The 19306-nt window shown below is 40.9% G+C and overlaps 1 protein-coding gene across 1 annotated transcript; it reads left to right on the plus strand.

Annotated features, from left to right (window-relative positions):
* The first annotated feature begins 2349 nt into the window (after window positions 1–2349).
* On the plus strand, window positions 2350–17323 carry LOC135712913 (breast cancer type 2 susceptibility protein homolog). The gene is made up of 6 exons (XM_065236009.1): window positions 2350–3171; window positions 3227–4067; window positions 4130–5617; window positions 5676–6457; window positions 6521–6738; window positions 16087–17323. Exons 1-6 carry the CDS (start codon window positions 2439–2441, stop codon window positions 17185–17187), a joined length of 5163 nt encoding a protein of 1720 aa, XP_065092081.1. The 5' UTR covers window positions 2350–2438; the 3' UTR covers window positions 17188–17323.
* The last annotated feature ends 1983 nt before the right edge of the window (window positions 17324–19306 follow it).

Below are 19306 nucleotides of genomic sequence, written 5' to 3' on the forward strand. Positions count from 1 at the left end.
CTCTCAATTGTTTGTTGGGGTGCAGCACCTTCGATGTAATATTCAACAACTATTTTTTCTGTATTCGTCAGATGTGGTGTGTGTGTCTCCACTGGGATGCCTTGACCACTTATCATTTTCAAGAGCTGACATCTACTACCTATCTTTTACGTGAAAAAGAACTGGCATCATTGATAAGTTCGAAATTTGGTGGCTTGCTCAATACTTCAGTGGCGCCACCATGACAAATGCAAGCACATTCCCAACTAAAACATTATTTGCGATGAATGTGATTGTGAGTGTTATGTCTGTTTGTCTGTGGTTCAGCTGTTCAGATTTCGGTAAAATTTACCGAAGTCGGCGATAATTTCTAAGTGTGTACTACCAACTGAGATACTTTCAAATTGACCGTTAAATTCTTGTTCGATGAACAGCTTATGAATTTTTTTTGTCTGTTTGTCTGTGCTAAAACCATGGTGGGTATACACACAGAGTTTAGATTACCGAAGCCGGTAAAATTTTACTGGGTTTTTAAACAGCTGAGTTTTCAGCAATGAATTCAGTAGTTTCCCTGAAAACTCGGTAAATGAAAAAATCCCTCAAATGTCAAAATTTACCGTTTTAGTCAGTTAATGAATTGCTGACTTTTTCAGTAATTTATTTGTTTACATTATTTGTGCTGAGTTTTTCAGTATTTTGATGAATACATATCAATGAGTAGTAAATAAATTATTTCGGGAGGGGGCGACCCCGGCGTAGTGGTAAGCATCCATACCTCTCACGCCAAAGTCATGAGTTCAAATCTCACCCCCGGACAAGTCACGAATGACCCAAGAGCGTTAAAGTGACTATAATAAAAAAAAAAATCATTTCGGATTTTTTTAAGATTTTTATTAGGGGTTTATTTTGTTTAGAGGCATAAAAATGAGAAAGCGAAACGACGAACGTACACTTTTTACGGGTTTTTCTGCGCTGTTACTTACGACAAGCGGCATATCCATAGAAATCGGGTGACTTAAGTAGCATAGAAAAATATTTTGATCGGAAGGTGATTACGTCAAAATGCAATTTGACTGATAAATAATTTTAAAAATAGGATGTGATCTTACATTCGGACAGTATAAAGTGCAATAGCAAAAGCATCGATTGACTCTTATAGCTCGACTTTGTTTACCTTTGTTACTTTCGACGTAATGAAAATTTGCTCTTGAATACTAAGATGAAACAGTCGGCAAAAAAAACTTTTCTATTTTAGTAGAAATACTCAGAGGGAGAAATGGGTGGAGATAATGTTTTGAGCCAAATGAACTTTCAAACGCCGAGCCAATAGAACATTCCAATTAGAATTTTTCCGGGGATTTCTTATTCTTACTAGATTAAATTTGATAGTACTGCAATCGAACAGAAATTCAATCACATATATGTTTCGTGTGCTTCTCAAATTCAACTAGTTTTTGGAATCAAAAACAATATTCTAACTCCATTGATTAATTGATCTCCATTGGTTAATGAATGGCACCAAGAAATGTGCAAAATATTGCCATGCAATCAATTATTATTTTGCACGTAAATCGAATCAAATGTAAAAGTCATGTGAAATGCTAGCTTCTAGCAAGGGTTGCAAGATTATTTAGGTACAAATCCCTGCTGCCGAATTGTATTTTGTTTTCTCCGCCCATCTCATGGTGGGTATATAAATGGTGATACAGCTTTGTCACTATATAGGCGGGGAGGTCGCGGGTGGGAAAAATGCGGTTTTAGAGCAAATTGTAAACAAACTCGGTCGCTGTCCCATACAAAAATCCAACATGGCTGAATCACGAATTTGACACATTAGAACACCTATATGTAGCCACCTTGGCCCATCTCTCCCTCTGAGTATTTCTAATCCAAACTGCTGCAACCAGGTCAATCCATTGATGTAATATTGTATCTGCTTTTTGCTTTCACATCATTATTTCATACATCAGCTTGAATTACATTGATCGATATTACATTTTTTTTGCTGTGTGCGGACCGGTTGCTTAAACTTTATCACAAAAACGTTCATGAAAAGTTCCATAATAATATAAGTTAATGTTTAGCAGGGATTATAAATTTATTTAAACCATTTTCGTTATGGTTCGCGTAAATGCGGGATACTTTTAATTTATTTTGATATTAATTTTTTTGATGTGCTCTGCATAAACGGAGGGATCACTGTAGTTCGTGACTTTTGCATCACGCACGATGCACCCCTTGTTTTCGCCTGTTTCGATTTGTCAGAACATCGGGCGAAAGCGAAAAACCAACCAAAACAAAAACAATGCAAATTTCCGCCAATGTTGCTTTTGTTTACTTTGTTTACCGGTAGTGTTTTCAGGAGTTTTCTGTTGAATGTGTACTGCTTTTATTCGTTCGTTTTTTAGTGATACTTTATTCAAATTGTAAATTTTAATGCCAATATTTACGGACTAATCATGGACGAAGTTCCGGCAAGTCCGGAGGTAGTGAAAAAACGGAAGTCACGCCGGAAAACCTTAAGCTTTAAACAGCGAAGTTCACTTTCACTGAACCGCGGAAGACCATCCGAAGTGAAACCAGATTCCAATGTCGAAGACTGTGTTACCGTGCTGCTACCGGATGACAGCAAAATAGGGGCAGTTCGAGATGAATCGAATGTACAGTTTGAAATACCAAAAGAAAACAATCTGCTCTATTTTGATGTGGACACCGAAAACATTGAGCTGGCTTTCGAAGATCCCTTGGAGTCGGCTGCCATTCTGGAAAGGGCAAATCAAATTGAGCTGGAAAATGTAGCGAAGCCATCCGAGGGTTTCCTTGCGAACGTCCGGAATAGGTTCGTTAGAATAGAGGAAGTAATCGAATCGGAAGACGAACCTGCAGTAGAGGAATCAGTTGTAGTAGTTAAGAGAGAAGCCAATGTGTCGAGGAGTAGGAAAGCAAACTACAGTTACACACAGTTCGATTTGGATACACAGGTGCTGGGCATATGTGAAGCTGCTGATATCCTTGCTGGCTTGAACACCAATCCCGAACACGAGTTGAAAGACTGGAGCAGCCCCTTGAAGAAACAAGAGTGCGAAAGCGCGACGGAGCTCATAGTCGAAGGCCAGTCACATGAAACTCCTCTGCGAAGAAAAGATCGATGGAACAACGTAAGACAGTCATCGTTTTCAAGAAATTCGATTTGTAAGTTTCAGTCGCGAATTATAGTTCTGCTCTATTACATGCTTCTTAATTTCAGCAATCCAAGAATGTAGGACTCCTCCTTCTACTAGCAGAAGAGATGTTACAAGTTCCATCACACTTGACTTTAGCGAGGATTCGGAGAGTGAATTGGTTGTTGATTTTTCGAAAATCAAATCATCACAACTTCGTAAACGGTTGGAAAAGATACAAAACTACATCGACAGTCCACCTCAGCCAGTTCGTAAAACAGGTGCACGGAAGACATTTTCTAAGAAGAAATCTCCAGCTGACAGCCCTCAAACACCGGTTGTAGTTCGACGATTGAGCTACGAGAGTAACGTTTCCGAGCGGACCAACGGAATCGAAATAGAACCAAATCATATTTCTTCGGAGGATGAAACAGATTGCGCGGTGGGTTCACAACCGGAAGAGCAGCCCTTGGTTAATTCTAGTCCCGAGGGTGATAATTTTGACTCAAGTTTGTTGATCAAGGCGAATATCAATCAACTTTCACAGTTTTTCTTGCAATCGGTGGAATCAAAAACCCCTTGCATTAACACGGAATCTCCTGAAGTTCCTCCGCAATCATCGACTCCCATTTCGCTTCCGTCAGATCCAGTAGATTCTCCACAGTTATTGAATATCGCGTGGTTGTTTCGAAGTGATTCCGAATCCGAATTCGAATCCGGAGAAGAGCCAGAAGCGGAAACATGTCCCGATAAACATTTGCATCGTCTTTTGGATGACGATGATGATTTCCTGGTGCAGTTACATCCGTCGCAGAAAAAGGAAGCAACGCTGGTACCAGTTTCCGTTTGGGATGGCGACAAGCCCGGTGAATTTTCTGAATGTCAGTTTACTAAGCCCCTACCGCCGGACAGTGGCTTTAAAAGCAGGTATGTGTCAATTGTCTACTTTCTATTCGAGAATCTCCGCATGATTGTCGCTGCTTTTTCAGAACAACACCTTCATCGTCTGTCGGAACTGAATTTAGACTTCCTTCTACCGACCTTCCAATTCCATCCTTTGAAGGATTTCAAACAGCAGGTGGATCTGGTGTCAAGATATCCGAAAAAGCTCTCGCCAAAGCTCGCGCTATTTGGACCGACGAAGAGCAGAAGCTTAATGAGGATAAAGTTTGGCAAAGTACTATCGGCGACGAATCATGCGCAGTCTCAGAACGGATAGTAGCACCATCTTTTGCAGAGTTCAGTACAGCCGCTGGAAGCTCGGTACAAATTTCGGCAAACGCTCTAGCGAAAGCAGAACGACTTTGGATGGAATGCGAAGACGAGGGCAATTTCGGATTCAAAACAGCTCGTGGAAGTGACGTGAAGATTTCTGAAACCGCTCTAGCTAAAGCGAGGGCAATGGTTCGAGATGTTGAACAGGAATCAGAAATGCAGTCATTTGGCGGGTTCAAAACTGCTGCCGGCAGCAGTGTGCAAGCTTCTGAAAGTGCTCTAACCAAAGCACAATATATTTTCGAGCAGATTGAGACTGACCTACAAACCGAAAACGAACCAAGCGATTGCATGGGCTTTCAAACTGCTCGCGGTGGCACGATTAAAGTGTCTGATAACGCTCTATCCAAAGCGCAGTCACTCTTCCAACAAATGGAGCTTGAAGCAGAGGATGGATTCGGAGATAACGCAGAGCACATCAATAACGGTTTCCGAACAGCTTGTGGAAAGACAATGAAGGTGTCGGAAATGGCAATAGCGAAAGCTCAAGCAATTTTCCAAGAAGTTGAATCCGAACCGGTGGATTTTGAAAAAGCCAACGGTGTGACGAAACGATCTCGCGATGTGACCGACTGTGATGCCGAAACACCACTTAAAAAATACAAGGCTGAGACGGTCAGTAATAATCTAGTTAGTCGATTCTCTACCAGCACACCGAACTGCAACGGGATGATTTCCTCGAAGCATCACAATGACAAGACTGAACTCGAACATTATTTCGGAGAACTGGACGATCATGACTTCCAGCAGTTGTTCAGTAATACCGAACCAGTGCCTTCCAATAGCCGCAGGGTGCGCCCCATGAAGCAGGTCCGGTTGATGAGTCGCTTCGAACAATATGATAGCACGAGTCCTGTTGAGCAGAATTTTCCGGTAGGAGCTCATTGGGACGATAGCTTTGGGGATGTCGTTGCCAAATTGAATTCCGACGAAGGATTCAAGGTAGCCCAGCAGATAGTGGACGCTAGGAGGCTAGCCAGACAGCGACAAAAGGACTATATTGACAACAAACCGGAGGCTGATCGAAGGCCGAGATTGAGCGAATTTGTACGACAAAAAAGATTGATTGGTAGAAAGACGCTTCAACAGGTCCTGGGGGATGGCAAACCATTCGCTGGTGTTGATGATATTCCTGAGCGGTTGCGAGAGCTGAGTGTAGCAAATGCGGTCGACTTCAAGTTTGATATGATTCAACTGTACGGGTGAGTAGCAACAACTTTAAGTTCATAATCATAATTTTAAATTTGAAAACACTCGCAGCAAAGCCGAGTGTCTGGAAAATATAGAGGGAATCCTACTTGGAGACCGAGATGCCACCACCCGACTACTGTTCAATGATCGCTGTCAGGTGGGCTTTCCCGAACTCAGTTCTGCTTTCCTCGCCTCTCCCGGCATCGACCCAGCTCTCATTCCTCATCGGTGGATTGAGAATTACTGGGTGTGGATTCTCATCAAATTATCTTCCATGGAGCGTAATTTACCGGATCATTTTGGTGGGGTCACCACTCCGGAAAACGTTTTCAACCAACTCTTTTATCGATACCACGTAGAAATTGATTGTGCCAAAAGGTCTGTGATAAGAAAAATGCTGGAGAAAGACGACATTGCCGGTAAGCGGATGGTTCTGTTTGTGTCTCGGGTATTCCGAGGACCAGATCCATTCGATGCGGAGGTTGAACTCTGCGACGGTTGGTATCCCATTAGGACTGTGCTGGACAGCCCTTTGATTCAAGCTGTACTCAGAGGGAGGATTGCAATAGGGACAAAGCTCATGATTCAAGGGGCGGAATTATTGAATCTCAATGAAGGGTGCTCTCCGTTGGAAGTGCCAGCTGATGTTAGACTTAAAATCCACGCCAATTCCACTCGACGGACGAGGTGGAACACCCGGCTTGGATTGTATAGAGTGCCTTCCAGTTTTGTGATATCGTGCAACGACGTTCTGGATCGAGGTGGACTCGTTGTTAGCTTAGAGGTAGTAATTGTTCGAATTTATCCGATGATGTATGTCGACAAGACGCAGCGCGATGCTTTAGGATCTGGTAAATTGCTCTACTTACAAGTTAACCAAACGCGGCTAATTGAAACGAATTAATCATTCGCAGTATTACGTTCGGAACGAGTTGAAAGACGAAGGACGCTGGAGAGCGACAGCAATCGTTTCGAAAACTTGCAAGCACTTTTTAGTCAAGTGCAAAAAGAAGTGGAAGCAGAAAAGGGGCCACAAAATGCGCGTAATTTAAATAGCAGACTGACGAGATCGACCACCACTACCGAACTGTTGGCACTGGTGGAGGCCGGCTTGGATCTTTCGTGCATAGAGGTCAGTAAGACGTTTCGAATTTTCACCCAAGTTAAATTTCCAGGTTTGACTCAGTTTTTTCGATCAATATTATAAACATATCCGATACAGTAGAATTTTGATTTCGACAGCACAATGTTTTAAAATTTCTGAAACAATTCTTTTTTTTTTTGTAAATTTATTTATTTGTACAGGCTCAACTGAATAAACTTTACAGAGCCAAATTATCTTTTGCGTTATCCATTATTAATGTCTTAAATCTAAAGTTAAAATCTGGAATTAAACCGAGTACTCGCGGTTGTCTCGAGGTTAGTGGAGATTTACAGTTGCATGGATGGGGAGAGAGAGAAGGAGGTTTGAAATATGATTTACGATACAATTATTTCATTATTCCTAAAACATGAACTTATTCCTATTCAACTTGACATCAGCAGTGCAATTCTACTATTATTACAGAGCAAACATTAAAAATAAAAACCCACACACAAAATACAAACTAAACACAAGGTTAATCAAACTTACAATCTAAGGTTAATATTCTTCAAGAAAACATATATGAGTTTTATAAACTCCAGATCGCGTTCAGCCAAAACATCCCGAACTGGAACATTAGGTTGTCTAACTCGAGGGATGATCGAATACAGCCATCGTCCTAAACTCCCTTCACTCCATTTATTCTGCCAGCTGGCGAGCGACTGTTGACGATAAATGAAGAAACATTCATTGAAGGCGAATTGTCGATCGTAAATATCGCCCACCTCAGCAAGTGAGTCCGACTTCTCATTGCCCGGAATCGAGCAATGAGATGAGACCCATGCAAAGGTGATGACAAAAGATCTTATAGATAAAGCACTTAGAAGCTTTCGTATTTTCATGAGAAAATACGAGGAGTGCTTTACCGGCCTCATGGAGCGAATAGCCTCGACAGAACTGAGACTATCCGTAAAAATAAAATAATGATCTGGTACAAGTGAGGCGATAGTTTCTAGCGTATAATGTATTACCGCCAGCTCAGCAACATATACGGAACAAGGAGCTTGAAGCATTCGAGAGGCGCTATGAAATTCGTTAAAAATACCAAACCCAGCGGAAGAACGATCTTGCGGAATACACTTGGCCAAACTTTGCAGCAAAAATTGACGGAGCAATCATGAAACGAATATGTTCTGGGATCCCACGAATCTACCGCGTCATAGATAAATCAAAACAAACTGAATTGCCGAAGTCGGAGAAGCATACACGATGAGGATTATGCTGTGAAGGGCTGACATCCTGTGTTATATTACACATAGTACAATGACATAAAACGAGTTTGAGGGTTTAGCTCAAGAAGCTTCTCAAAGTTTTCGATTACCAGTGGGTTCATAACTTTACAACGGGTGAGGAGCCTGAAGGACAATTCCGAAAACCGATCCGATAGTGGCAACATGCCCGGCAACACTTCTAGACTCATGGTATGAGTCGAGTGCATGCATCCTAACGCGATACGAAGACAACGATACTGGATACGTTCCAGTTTGATAATGTGAGTTTTAGCCGCCGACTGGAAACAAAAACCACCGTACTCTAAAACCGATAAAATCGTTGTCCGGTACAACGTTAGAAGATCTTGCGGATGGGCTCCCAACCACGTTCCGGTAATTGTTCGGAGAAAATCCTATTTGGCATTTTCGTCTCAGATACTCTATGTGGGATCGCCAGGTGCATTTGTAATCGAACCAGACCCCATAGACATAACATGAAAGACATAGAATGAGTGATCGGTTAACCCAAAAGTTGAAGCTTAGGTTGTGCTGAGCTATGCTTCCTAAAAATAAACGACCAACTCAGTTTTTTTCCGTGGAGAATTCAATACCTAGCTGGGTAGCCCAAGTAGACAAATTGTCTAAGGTTTCCTGTAAGGGTCCTTGCAGGTCGACCCCTTTGAGCCCTGTGACAGACACTACACCGTCATCTGCAAGTTGTCTCAACGTGCAGTTGTCACTTAGAAAATTGTCAATTTCTCTGACGTAGAAATTATACAAAAGGGGGCTTAAACATGAGCCCTGGGGGAGACCCATATAGCTAAACCGTGAAGCTGTAGAGTTTCCATGAGAAAAGCTCATATGGTTCTCTGACAGCAAATTGTACGGCCGAGTTTGAGCTTGAAGCGCGCTGTCCAAGATCGGATTGGAGAGGAAATTATATTCCTCCAACGGTGGAAGCTCTTCTACCGACGTTAGGGCTTCATCAATCACAGTCTTGAACTTTGCTCAATCGATATTACGGGTGAGATCGTACATTAACGGGTTCCGACGGATTGAACCCACTGGCAACTAAAACTTTGATCGGCAAGTGATCACTACCGTGGGGATCTTGGATCACATTCCACGTGCAATCCAACGATAATGAGTTAGAGCGAAGTGTGAGGTCTAATCTACTTCCATACGAGGATGGACCAGCCAAACGTGTTACTTCTCAATTGTAAAAAAAAATGTCATATTGAAGCTGTCGCAGAGGTCATATATCAAAGTAGAACGGTTGTCATCATACAGTTCCCCCCAGCCTGTACCGTGGGAATTAAAATCTCCCATAATCAACCGTGGAGCAGAATGTACCGAACAGATATCTGAAAGTTGTTTTCGATTAACAACGGCTCTAGGAGGAATATAAACAGAAGCAATATAAAGGCTCTTACCTTTAATAATAGCCTGACATACGACAACTTCAATACCTGGAAATTGTGAGCTTGAGCTTGAGCTTGAGCTTGATTGACCGCCCACGGTTGCTACTCTGTTATTGTCAGATCAGCTGTAATTACACAGAGAACCAATAGACGATGCTTGGGATTAGCAATCATCATCAATGTGTAAAAACTGGTGATCTTAAATTAGGCAATACCAGCGCCGGCCGCGCCCGAACACAGGTCAAAAAAGGAATGGGAAGGATTGTGTTGACATGACACTCGCTTTGATGGAAGCCGCGAACACCTCTGCACTTCCACGAGAAATCACTGGGATGTTGGATAAGAGGGTTGGGTTTGCAGCAGGGTTCGTTTTGGTAAACGATAAGCTGAATTGATGTCCTAACGATCATATAACGCGAAGGAGCTTGGGACTAAACTCACGGTCTTCTGCTCAGTAAGCAAAAACGCTTGCCACAAGGCAGACGAGCACCTTTTTAATCACCGAGTTGCTGTTATTACCATGTAGTCATATTAACAAATAAAACGATTGACGAATCTTGAAAGTGGATAGGCCTGAGATTAGACTCATGATGTTCTGCTCAGTAAGCAAAAACGGTTGCTCTAAGGCCACCGAGCCCCTCATATCACATAATACCGTTGCTCAAATTGTTGTATCCATTCAAACCCGGAACCAACGACAACAACGAGTTTCGCAAAATACACGATACACAAGCGATTTTACCATAAATCTCTTTGATATGTAAGGACTTGGGACCGCGTTTTTCTGTTCAGTAAGCAGGCCACTGTAACCGACGATCTTTCAAATCCAAAAACTAACAACTACGAAAAAGTACTTAGGCCTTCATTAAGTTCCACTTTCACGCGACGTTCAATGACAGGGTCCTATCCAGGATTACATCTGAACAATCCAAATCTGGCCAACGCCCACCCTAAACCTAAACCTGTTCTAATCCACCTGAAATGACTAACGAATGGAAGACTTTGACTACCCAGCCATGCAATAGTCTCATTCCGTGCCTTATGGCAACTTAATGATTCTATTGCGCTCATCTTCTGGCACCACCCAGGGGAGACTTTGTCCTGTACCCAATGCTTAACTTATCTCCATTCCACTCAGCTACTCGCAATTTCTTGTGATATAGTGGGCGGAATATTATTATTTGAGATAATTCAATGCAGACGTCTTTCCAAATTTGGCAGATCGACAGGTAATCGGTGAGTTACGACGATAGTTGCTATTCAACAACTCCACAACGTCCCATCGTCAACGCCTGCTATGAGAATTTCCCATTGCAGACGCCAACGAAATGACGTCATCGAGCTATCGATCAACTACCCTGGTTATCGCCTGGTACCTTATAGCACGATGCTAGGAGGCAAACCGGAAGAATCGATGAGCTACCTCTCCCCCCATACGACAACTTCAATACCTGGAAATTGTGGAAGATTAACTCTATAGAAGGAATGGCACTTTTGATCCCCAAAATTACCCCTCCTCCACGCAAATCCTCACGATCCAGTCGAATAATGTTGAAATCATTAAAAGGAAGATTGATTCAAGAGAGTCTTCACAGTAGGAAGCATTGCCAGAACAATGCTTTTCAGAGGATCAGAAATATCGAGGTACTTGAAGATGCCGTCCACAATGTTATCAAATGAAAACAACCCAAGCAACAATTTTTGTTTTATTGAAGTTGTATAGCAGTTAATATAACCAAATATTAAAACCTTCACTGATGACCACATTGCTTTAACAACCTCCTGAGAACCACTATACAGCCATGCCATGGCCAAATGGCCCATTTTCAATGCAATCATTAAAACTTGATATGCGAACTACCTTAGGAGCATAGGTTCTATGTCAGTTTTATCACACTCTACAATACTTAAATTTTTTTGACAAAATGGCGGCCTTGCAAAGTTGAAGTGCCGATTTTTGATCCTTAAAATTTGTCTTTGATCGGCTGTAAAAAATCGAAATTAAATGATAGACAAATTCCGAACGATCGTGGACTGCACAAAATAGTACTGAACAGAAATCAAAACGAATCGGACGAATCGAATGTATACATTTCGAGAAATTTTTGGCACCGGTTTTGAAAATATGATTCCGAGATAATCGCGTTTAAAGTTTCAAGTTGGGTTTAGTCCACTATAAGTGAATATTTTTGTACGTCGCATAACTTTCACAATTTCCATCGGATCAACTTGATCTTTTGAGGAAATATTCTTGACTTTATATACTTTCGATTAGGACAATAAAAAAATCGATTTTTTGAAAGTTTGCAGGTAGGCGTAACCCCTTAAGGAAAATTACAATAACTTTAAACGAATTCCGTGGAATTATAGAATATTCCTAAGTACATTTCAAGAATGTTCCAAAAACTTCAGGGGCATTGCGGGGTCTTCAGGGATGTTTTATGACCATTTAGAAAATTTCCTGGATCATTAGAACATCCCCTGTTGGGGAACCGAATTACCTCCGCCTTCGATGTCGACCAGTGCTCCCCAACACTCGCCGGTGAAATTAGGGAAAACAAAGGGCCAGCTATTCCCGGTGCTGTGTAAATATCTTCCTTGTTCTCCGTGGAAGAGCTTCTTCTATTTTTACACCAATTAACACGCACTCCGATTTACTAAAACAGCTTTACAAGCACTACATTTATTAAAAACAACTAATTAAAACACATTTATTTCTTAAACTCTAACGTTGTTTTTCTTATTCCTAACACACAAAACAGATTAAAATTGCCCGCGCGCAGACTCCACACATGGTCGGTGGCCTGTAGATTTCTACTTCAAAAAAAAAATCACTGGTCATCGTCTAACCACGATCGCCACTCATGCGATGTTTTCGCTCGGGTCCATGAGAGTGACCGCTCCTGTTCTCGCTCCTGAATTGCTCACCATTGCAGCCTATATACAAGCGAAACGATCTAATCCCTCTCGCCTGGCTTGATCGATGACCATCTATCCTCTGCTCGGTGTGTTGATGAGAACACAATAAGCGATGCTGCAAACTCGTTGGAAGTAGGTCACAATTGTGCATACCCAGTACGAGGATGTAGCTAGGTTGGGCTGATGTTAGTCTCAAACATCCCCCAAGAGCTCTTTCTACCGGAATTATGTCCTTGTTTCTTTCGACTGTTCCGTACATTAAGAAGTTTCTGCCAGCGTCTCCAGGATTTTTCTTCCGTCTTCTCCAGGAAGTTTAATTAAACTTCTCCCAGAAATTTCTTTCGCCTAATTCTGGAATTGTGTCCAGTTGGTTTGTTTTTACTTCTATTGAAAGGTTTTTCCGAGCTTCTTCTGGCTTCCCCTTGAAATGGATACTTCTGGAATTTACTTCTGATTCGCGAAACTTTTCTGCCTTCCTTTGAAGGGGAAATCCGAAAGTTTCTTTAAATTTTCGCCAGAAGATTCTCAATTTATGTCTTGGAAGTTCCGCGGATGTTTTTCCGACTTCTCTCAGAACTTTCCTCAAAGGAGAGCTTCTTTCTTCTTTCTCTGGATGTTGTTTTCAGTTTCCTCCAGAAGCTAATTCAAACATTCCCAGGAATTTTAAAAGGAGTTAAAACTTTCGCTTTCAGAAACGACAAAAAAATTAAAATTAATTAAAATAGTAAATACCGATCAATACCGATTTTTTAAAACCATTGATACTGATAAGCTTTAAAACATTCTGGCAACGCTGGCTCACATTTAGACAGTTATACCAACAATCAATACGAAACTAACGATTTTAAATTGGCTCACCACTTTAGTAGCCTATTGGTCCCAAGCAAACGATTAACGTACCCTATTCTAGTTGAAATTCTATTACTACACTATGTTTGTTTTGATTCGCTATGAAAGTTTGACAGATAACATCAGGGGTGTGTGGATTCATGCAGAACATGCAGGGGTGAGTGAAATAGCTTGGGACTGCTTGGGACCGTTGTTCTGGTACTGAGTGAGCCAAAAATAATAATGATTTTCTTCGGGACCCAGTGGTCTTAGAGTTACCTCTATGTTACCTATATGGTTATACCATAGAGGTAACTCTAAGACCACTGGGTCCCGAAGAAAATCATTATTATTTTTGGCTCACTCAGTACCAGAACAACGGTCCCAAGCAGTCCCAAGCTATTTCACTCACCCCTGCATGTTCTGCATGAATCCACACACCCCTGATGTTATCTGTCAAACTTTCATAGCGAATCAAAACAAACATAGTGTAGTAATAGAATTTCAACTAGAATAGGGTACGTTAATCGTTTGCTTGGGACCAATAGGCTACTAAAGTGGTGAGCCAATTTAAAATCGTTAGTTTCGTATTGATTGTTGGTTATACCCCGTTCACATTACAGTCTATATCACGTTATATAGGCTGTCTTGCATTGAGCACTCATACATAGGATTTCCAGTGAAAACTAGATGTATGAGTGCTCATTGCAAGACAGCGTATATCACGTGATATACACTGTAATGTGAACGGGGTATTATACCTCGTTCTCATTACGCTCTATATCACGTGATATTACGAGATGATATCGATATCAAGTTGAGATGTTCACATTACGGTGACTTGATATAGTTTGTCATTTATGACAGTGAGAAAAAAGAACAACTTTGTTATTGTTTGGATGTGCAGCATCAGGGATTTGAGTATGCTGTAGAAATCTATCCTGACAGCGGTATCGAGTGGAAGCTTTCAGAGCGTACGAAGCCAGTACCTAGGAGATCCGGATACTTTTGACCAATGAGTGTCGGAATATTTGCTGCAGCCTGGTCAGTTTCATATCATACAAATGGAAAGCTGTTCAACGCTGCATTTTCACTTTCTAAACGATGGCTCCCTGGATCAGGACACTGCTTCGATTTTGCTGGCTACACAGGACAGCTAGAGCAAGACAAAGAAAGCCCACATGGACATTCTTTAAATGCGGATCTTTTTAGTATCATCGAACGTTCGAGGCGGAAACAACATGCGCAGCGCTCAGCACCATTGATTACAGTTGGAACCAAGGTTGCAAAGACTCATTTCAGCTAAAATAATGTTTTTTCGGAATAATAAAACCAAAAGATGGTATGATGGCATGTTTTACTTGTAACTTACAAGAAGAGGTTACAAAGTATGCGTTGGAAACATAAAACCTGTAAATTTTGCTTTCTATGAGTCACAATCAGCGATTTGCTGATCGCTGAGTGAGTGAGTGAGTGAGTGAGTGAGTGAGTTTGTGAAAAATCGCTGATTGTGACTCTCATGAAGTGAAATAAACAGGTTTAGTATGTCAAACACATTCTTTGCAACCTCTTCTTGTATCCTACCAATTCAAAATTTATCATGGCATCTAATTATTTCATAATTTAGAAAAACATTGTTTTAGCTGAAATGAGTCTTTGCAACCTTGGTTGGAACACGCGAGAAATCTCTTATTCACCGATTTTCGCCTTGATGTTGATGACTTCCCATCGGGAGAGCTTCTGGATTTCCTCCTTCGGTACCGGCAGTCGACACAAAACGACGTCCGTTCTGGTGACGGGACGTTTTGGTTGGGTACCGGAGAAAATCTTTGATTTGCTACATTTTTTTTGTTCGACGGGCACATTTAGAAGGCGATCACCACCGTGAAAACTTCCATTGGTTGGCGACAGTTGAATGTAGCAAATCCGATGGTATTGATTGCCGAAGAACTTCGTCTCGGGTAGGTGGGTCAGGAGATTTAGAATGGTTGCTTGAAACTGCCAGTTTGGATTTTTTTAAATGCTTTGATTGATTCGAGCTGTATCGTGGCCTGGTTGCCAGTCACTGCTTTTCAGGATTTTATCAAGTACACAACATGATATGAGCTATATCAAGAACTATTCATGATATAGATTGACAGATCGTTTGTATGGGATATCACTTAATTTAGCTGCTATATCATGAATCAATCTATATCACTTGATATACAGCATGAGAACAGGGTATTATCGCTGTTCGATTGGCTCAAGATGGCCGCTTCCGCGAATCTCTATACAAAGGATTACTAGTACCTACGTTATTGTGTAAAAGGAGGTGCGAGTAAAAATGGCCGAATTCCAGCACAAATTTGAAAAGAGAACATTTATGCAAAGTTTCATGGTCATCGAAGAGGGTAGAATAGCGAGGAAATGATCATCGCTAATCAATTTATGGGGCTCCCCCATTTGGCATAAGAGGGTTTTTTTTTAAATTATCGGAAAGGTTTGGGTCAGGTTCTCAGATTGGTATAGGTAGTTTATAATAATTTGACCGAAGCAAAATTGGGGCGGCCAATCTTCCGGGAAAACTAGTTGATGTTTTCCGATTACTTTGAACATTTATAATTCCTAAACCAAGTATCGTAGATCAAATGTTTTATAAGGAAATTATCTCAGCAATCCACATCAAATATAACCTGAAAAATGTTTCCCACGAAAATTTTCCTGATGGAGGAATATCACAAATCAATGCAGGCAAAACCATTTACTGGTGAAAATTTCAAAGTGGTGTTCTCTTACCGTTTTATACACCAAAAACTAACTGCCTAGGAAATTGTATTTAACTTTTCCGATTTTCCCAGACATGCTTTTAAAAACGTTATGGTTATTACTTTGTATTTTATTTTTGTTAGCTCTCCCTTCGTCCGACAAAATACGAATTCGATAATCAAATCCATCTCATTTTTCAACTCACCTAGGTCGAACTGAGTGCAACCCAACGCGAGGTCATCATGGATCATCAACGGCGAAAGCAGGAGGAATGTCTCCAGGAGGTGAACCGGCGCGTCAAAGAACGTATGAACTGCCAAGTTAGCAAACGTAAGGTAAGCTCACTGCTCAAAGTGCGTGTAGTAGATGCTCGGAAGCCGGAGAAGGTTCTACTGTTGTCTATTTGGCGTCCTCCTGAAGATCTTTGCGAAATGTTGCTGGAACAAAAGGCATTCGAGATAAGGAACGCCACTGCCAACGGCACCAGAAACGGCGAAGTGCAGTTGACAACCGGAAAGAACAGTTCTTTCCAGCCCTTAAGTCGTCAGTTTTGTGAGTTACCGGGACAATTGCTGAGACAGTTGACGAGGATAGCTGATATTGAATTCTCTAGCTTCCGGCCATATTTCAATGAGTTCGATACGGTAGGTGTCGTCGTTCAAATTGGAACATTGGAAAGTAAAAAATTTCAAACCGTATACGTATCTGACGCGGAAATGAACTTGCTGTGCGTAAATTTCTGGTCCGGTATAAAAGAATATGCATACGAGGACGTTATTAAAGAACGAACCGTTCTCTGCATATCAAATCTGCAGTGGCGAACGATCAATGCCTTCAGTGTGATTCCGAATTCTTTTGCCACCGAGTATACTACTTTCAGTGAGCATTCCAAGTCAGAGCAGTCTTCAGAAGAGTTACAGAGATTGCATGTCATATTAAATGGCATAAATCAGGACGACTTTTATGAACAATGCAAAATCAAAATTGTTGAACTGAAAGATAAGAAGCTTCCTCGTACTAACAGCTTCAACACGCCGATTCGTAACTACTCAGCAACAACTCCTATGAGATCAGTATTGGGAAGTGTGAATTCCAACGCTGCTACTACACCGACCGATTTCTCTCCCGGCGTTGGACAGCCTGTTAGTTTACAGAAACGTAAATTAGAACAACTAGCTGCTTACAAAAGCCCTCCGAAACTGAGTCCTATTATTATGCGTCACAATCCTCGCGTGAAGAAACATTTTAAAACCCCAGCCAGGCTGGAGGACCGAATCGACCAAGTCGGAAAAGATGATTCGCTGTGTTGATGCTTTAGTTGCTAGTTATTGTTGAACTTATAATCGACCATTATTATTAAAGTTATCGTGTTAATATTATTTCCGTCTGGCTGATTAATAGAGAAACTTCCTTAGAAATAAATACTCTTTCGATTCTTGATATCGTGCTGTGGATGATACAACTTTTTGATTTAATTTTCTATTGACCAAATTAATTAAATATGAAACAAGAGAAGAAGATTCCATGTTCATTCCCTCGCCGTACATCAAGCGCAACATTCAATAAGTGCAATAAACTTTCTAAAATAAAAGTTTTCGTTATCTACACACCACTTATTCCCGATCACCGTTCCCGGTGCGCGTGGTTGTTTGCTCGTATATCCCCTCCCCCCTTTTTCGGGGTTGAGGATCCTGATGGCGAATCTAAATAACTAACGAACCACGACTGAAACGTACTACTCAGATCCAATTTTTCTCATTCGGCGAAAGAGCGCAATGTGTTACCCATCCTTCCAGCGTCTTCGTCCTTCGTCGTTTTGAAAAGCCAAACTGAGGAAATCTTGCACTAAGTTTTACCGTTTTTTTTTTGCTTCATTCCTTGAACAGGAAAATCTTGCAGATGGGTTTATGTAGGTACGTAGGTAGCTGAGTGTAGTTTTGTTTTGAGGTTCTTATTTCGTTCATTCTAGCATATATCGCTGACGGTCCGGGAAGTCTTATGGTAGGTTATGTGCTGGTGTGCACTTTACTTTTTCACCACACGCACGTAAACCAAATCGGTACATTTCAATCGCAACTGACGAAGTTGGAACGGGCATTTTTAAATGCTGGGTTCAATTTACTTTGATGTATTTTCGAAAAATTCAAAAGCAGTTTTTTTTCGACGCATGATTTCAGATTATAAAAAGCTCGTGTTATTTTGTGTAAAATAGCAAATGGAATGGCATGACGCGAGCTTTTTGCAATCTACCCGGATCAAAAATAATAAATAATGATACCGTTAATGGGTTATATTGTAAGCATAGTTTACGGCCTATAATCGCATATCAGTCCCATATGGATTGCCGCCAATTTTGAAATAACAACGCTATCCAGTATCAATTTGGCATCTACTTTCATATTTTGTGATAAAACTACGGGCTTTGATCATGAAAAATGTAAAAACAACTTCAACTCAGTCCAGCCAGTGTCCCATCAAGTAAAGTAATCGCAGATCAGTCCCATCCTTAAATGCAATCGTCCAGAGGTGAAGTCACAGTTCTGCTTTTTGAGTTATCATATTTTTCGTTAATAGAACATAACATTCAAGCTTCAATGCAACTTTATATTAACTTGAAAATAAAAATCACTATGCTTTCTCAAATATTTGCGTGGGAATAACACTTCGTAACTTCGACTGCTATTTTCTCAATGGCTACTCTTCCCACATGAGACTTATTTGGGATTATAGGCAGCATAAACCTTATGGTTAAAAATACCATTAATTGTACATTTGCAATACTGTGAAATTTTTGAAAACGGCGCGATTTATTACAAAAATTGTTACGTCGTTTCATTTTAGAGTTATATACACCAATACCAGGCTTGCTGAAACTCCTCAAACTCACTGGAGGTTTTAAAACCTGCGAGTGTAGCCAAGCCATGAGCATAGTCGGTTAACAAAATGAAAGCAAATCGATATTAATGTTTGCAGATCCTATCATAATGAAAACTCATTTTGATTTCAATTGCCGCGACAGAAGTCTGATATCATATTATGCTTTCATTATGCTGTCAATACTTTTTGAATAACTTAAGGTGATTCACTGTCGAGATGGGAAATGACAGGTGTGCAGGAACTCACGGTCTCCCAGTGTAGGTGAGTTCTTTGCCGTTAATATTCACGAAAAGTTCACTATTTTGCTATACAGAAATTCAAAACAAAAATTTTTATCTGGGGGTTTGGACAGTTTTTGACCTGTTTCATACGACCGGAAGGTGTATGCTGGTTACAAATGTCGTGCCAAACTGATTTCCTACGCAATTAATCAATCTTTGATGTGAATTTCGCTAATAAACACGAGGAGCATTTCTTATAGCAAACTTGCCATAACAAAATGGGCATGGTTCATTTTAGTAAACAAACTAACACTTCTTCCGACTGTGTCAC

Source organism: Ochlerotatus camptorhynchus, unplaced genomic scaffold, assembly GCF_037179485.1.
Source record: "Ochlerotatus camptorhynchus isolate MF236.1 unplaced genomic scaffold, CSIRO-AGI_Acam_v1.1 ptg000516l, whole genome shotgun sequence".
In the NCBI taxonomy this organism is placed as follows: domain Eukaryota; kingdom Metazoa; phylum Arthropoda; class Insecta; order Diptera; family Culicidae; genus Ochlerotatus; species Ochlerotatus camptorhynchus.

Excerpts from the sequence above, each read along its gene's own strand:
- LOC135712913 (XM_065236009.1), top strand. The coding sequence starts at position 2,439 with ATGGACGAAGTTCCGGCAAGTCCGGAGGTAGTGAAAAAACGGAAGTCA. Across the intron at positions 6,458-6,520 it reads GCGCGATGCTTTAGGATCTG|TATTACGTTCGGAACGAGTT; the intron begins GTAAATTGCTCT and ends AATCATTCGCAG. Across the intron at positions 6,739-16,086 it reads TGGATCTTTCGTGCATAGAG|GTCGAACTGAGTGCAACCCA; the intron begins GTCAGTAAGACG and ends CAACTCACCTAG.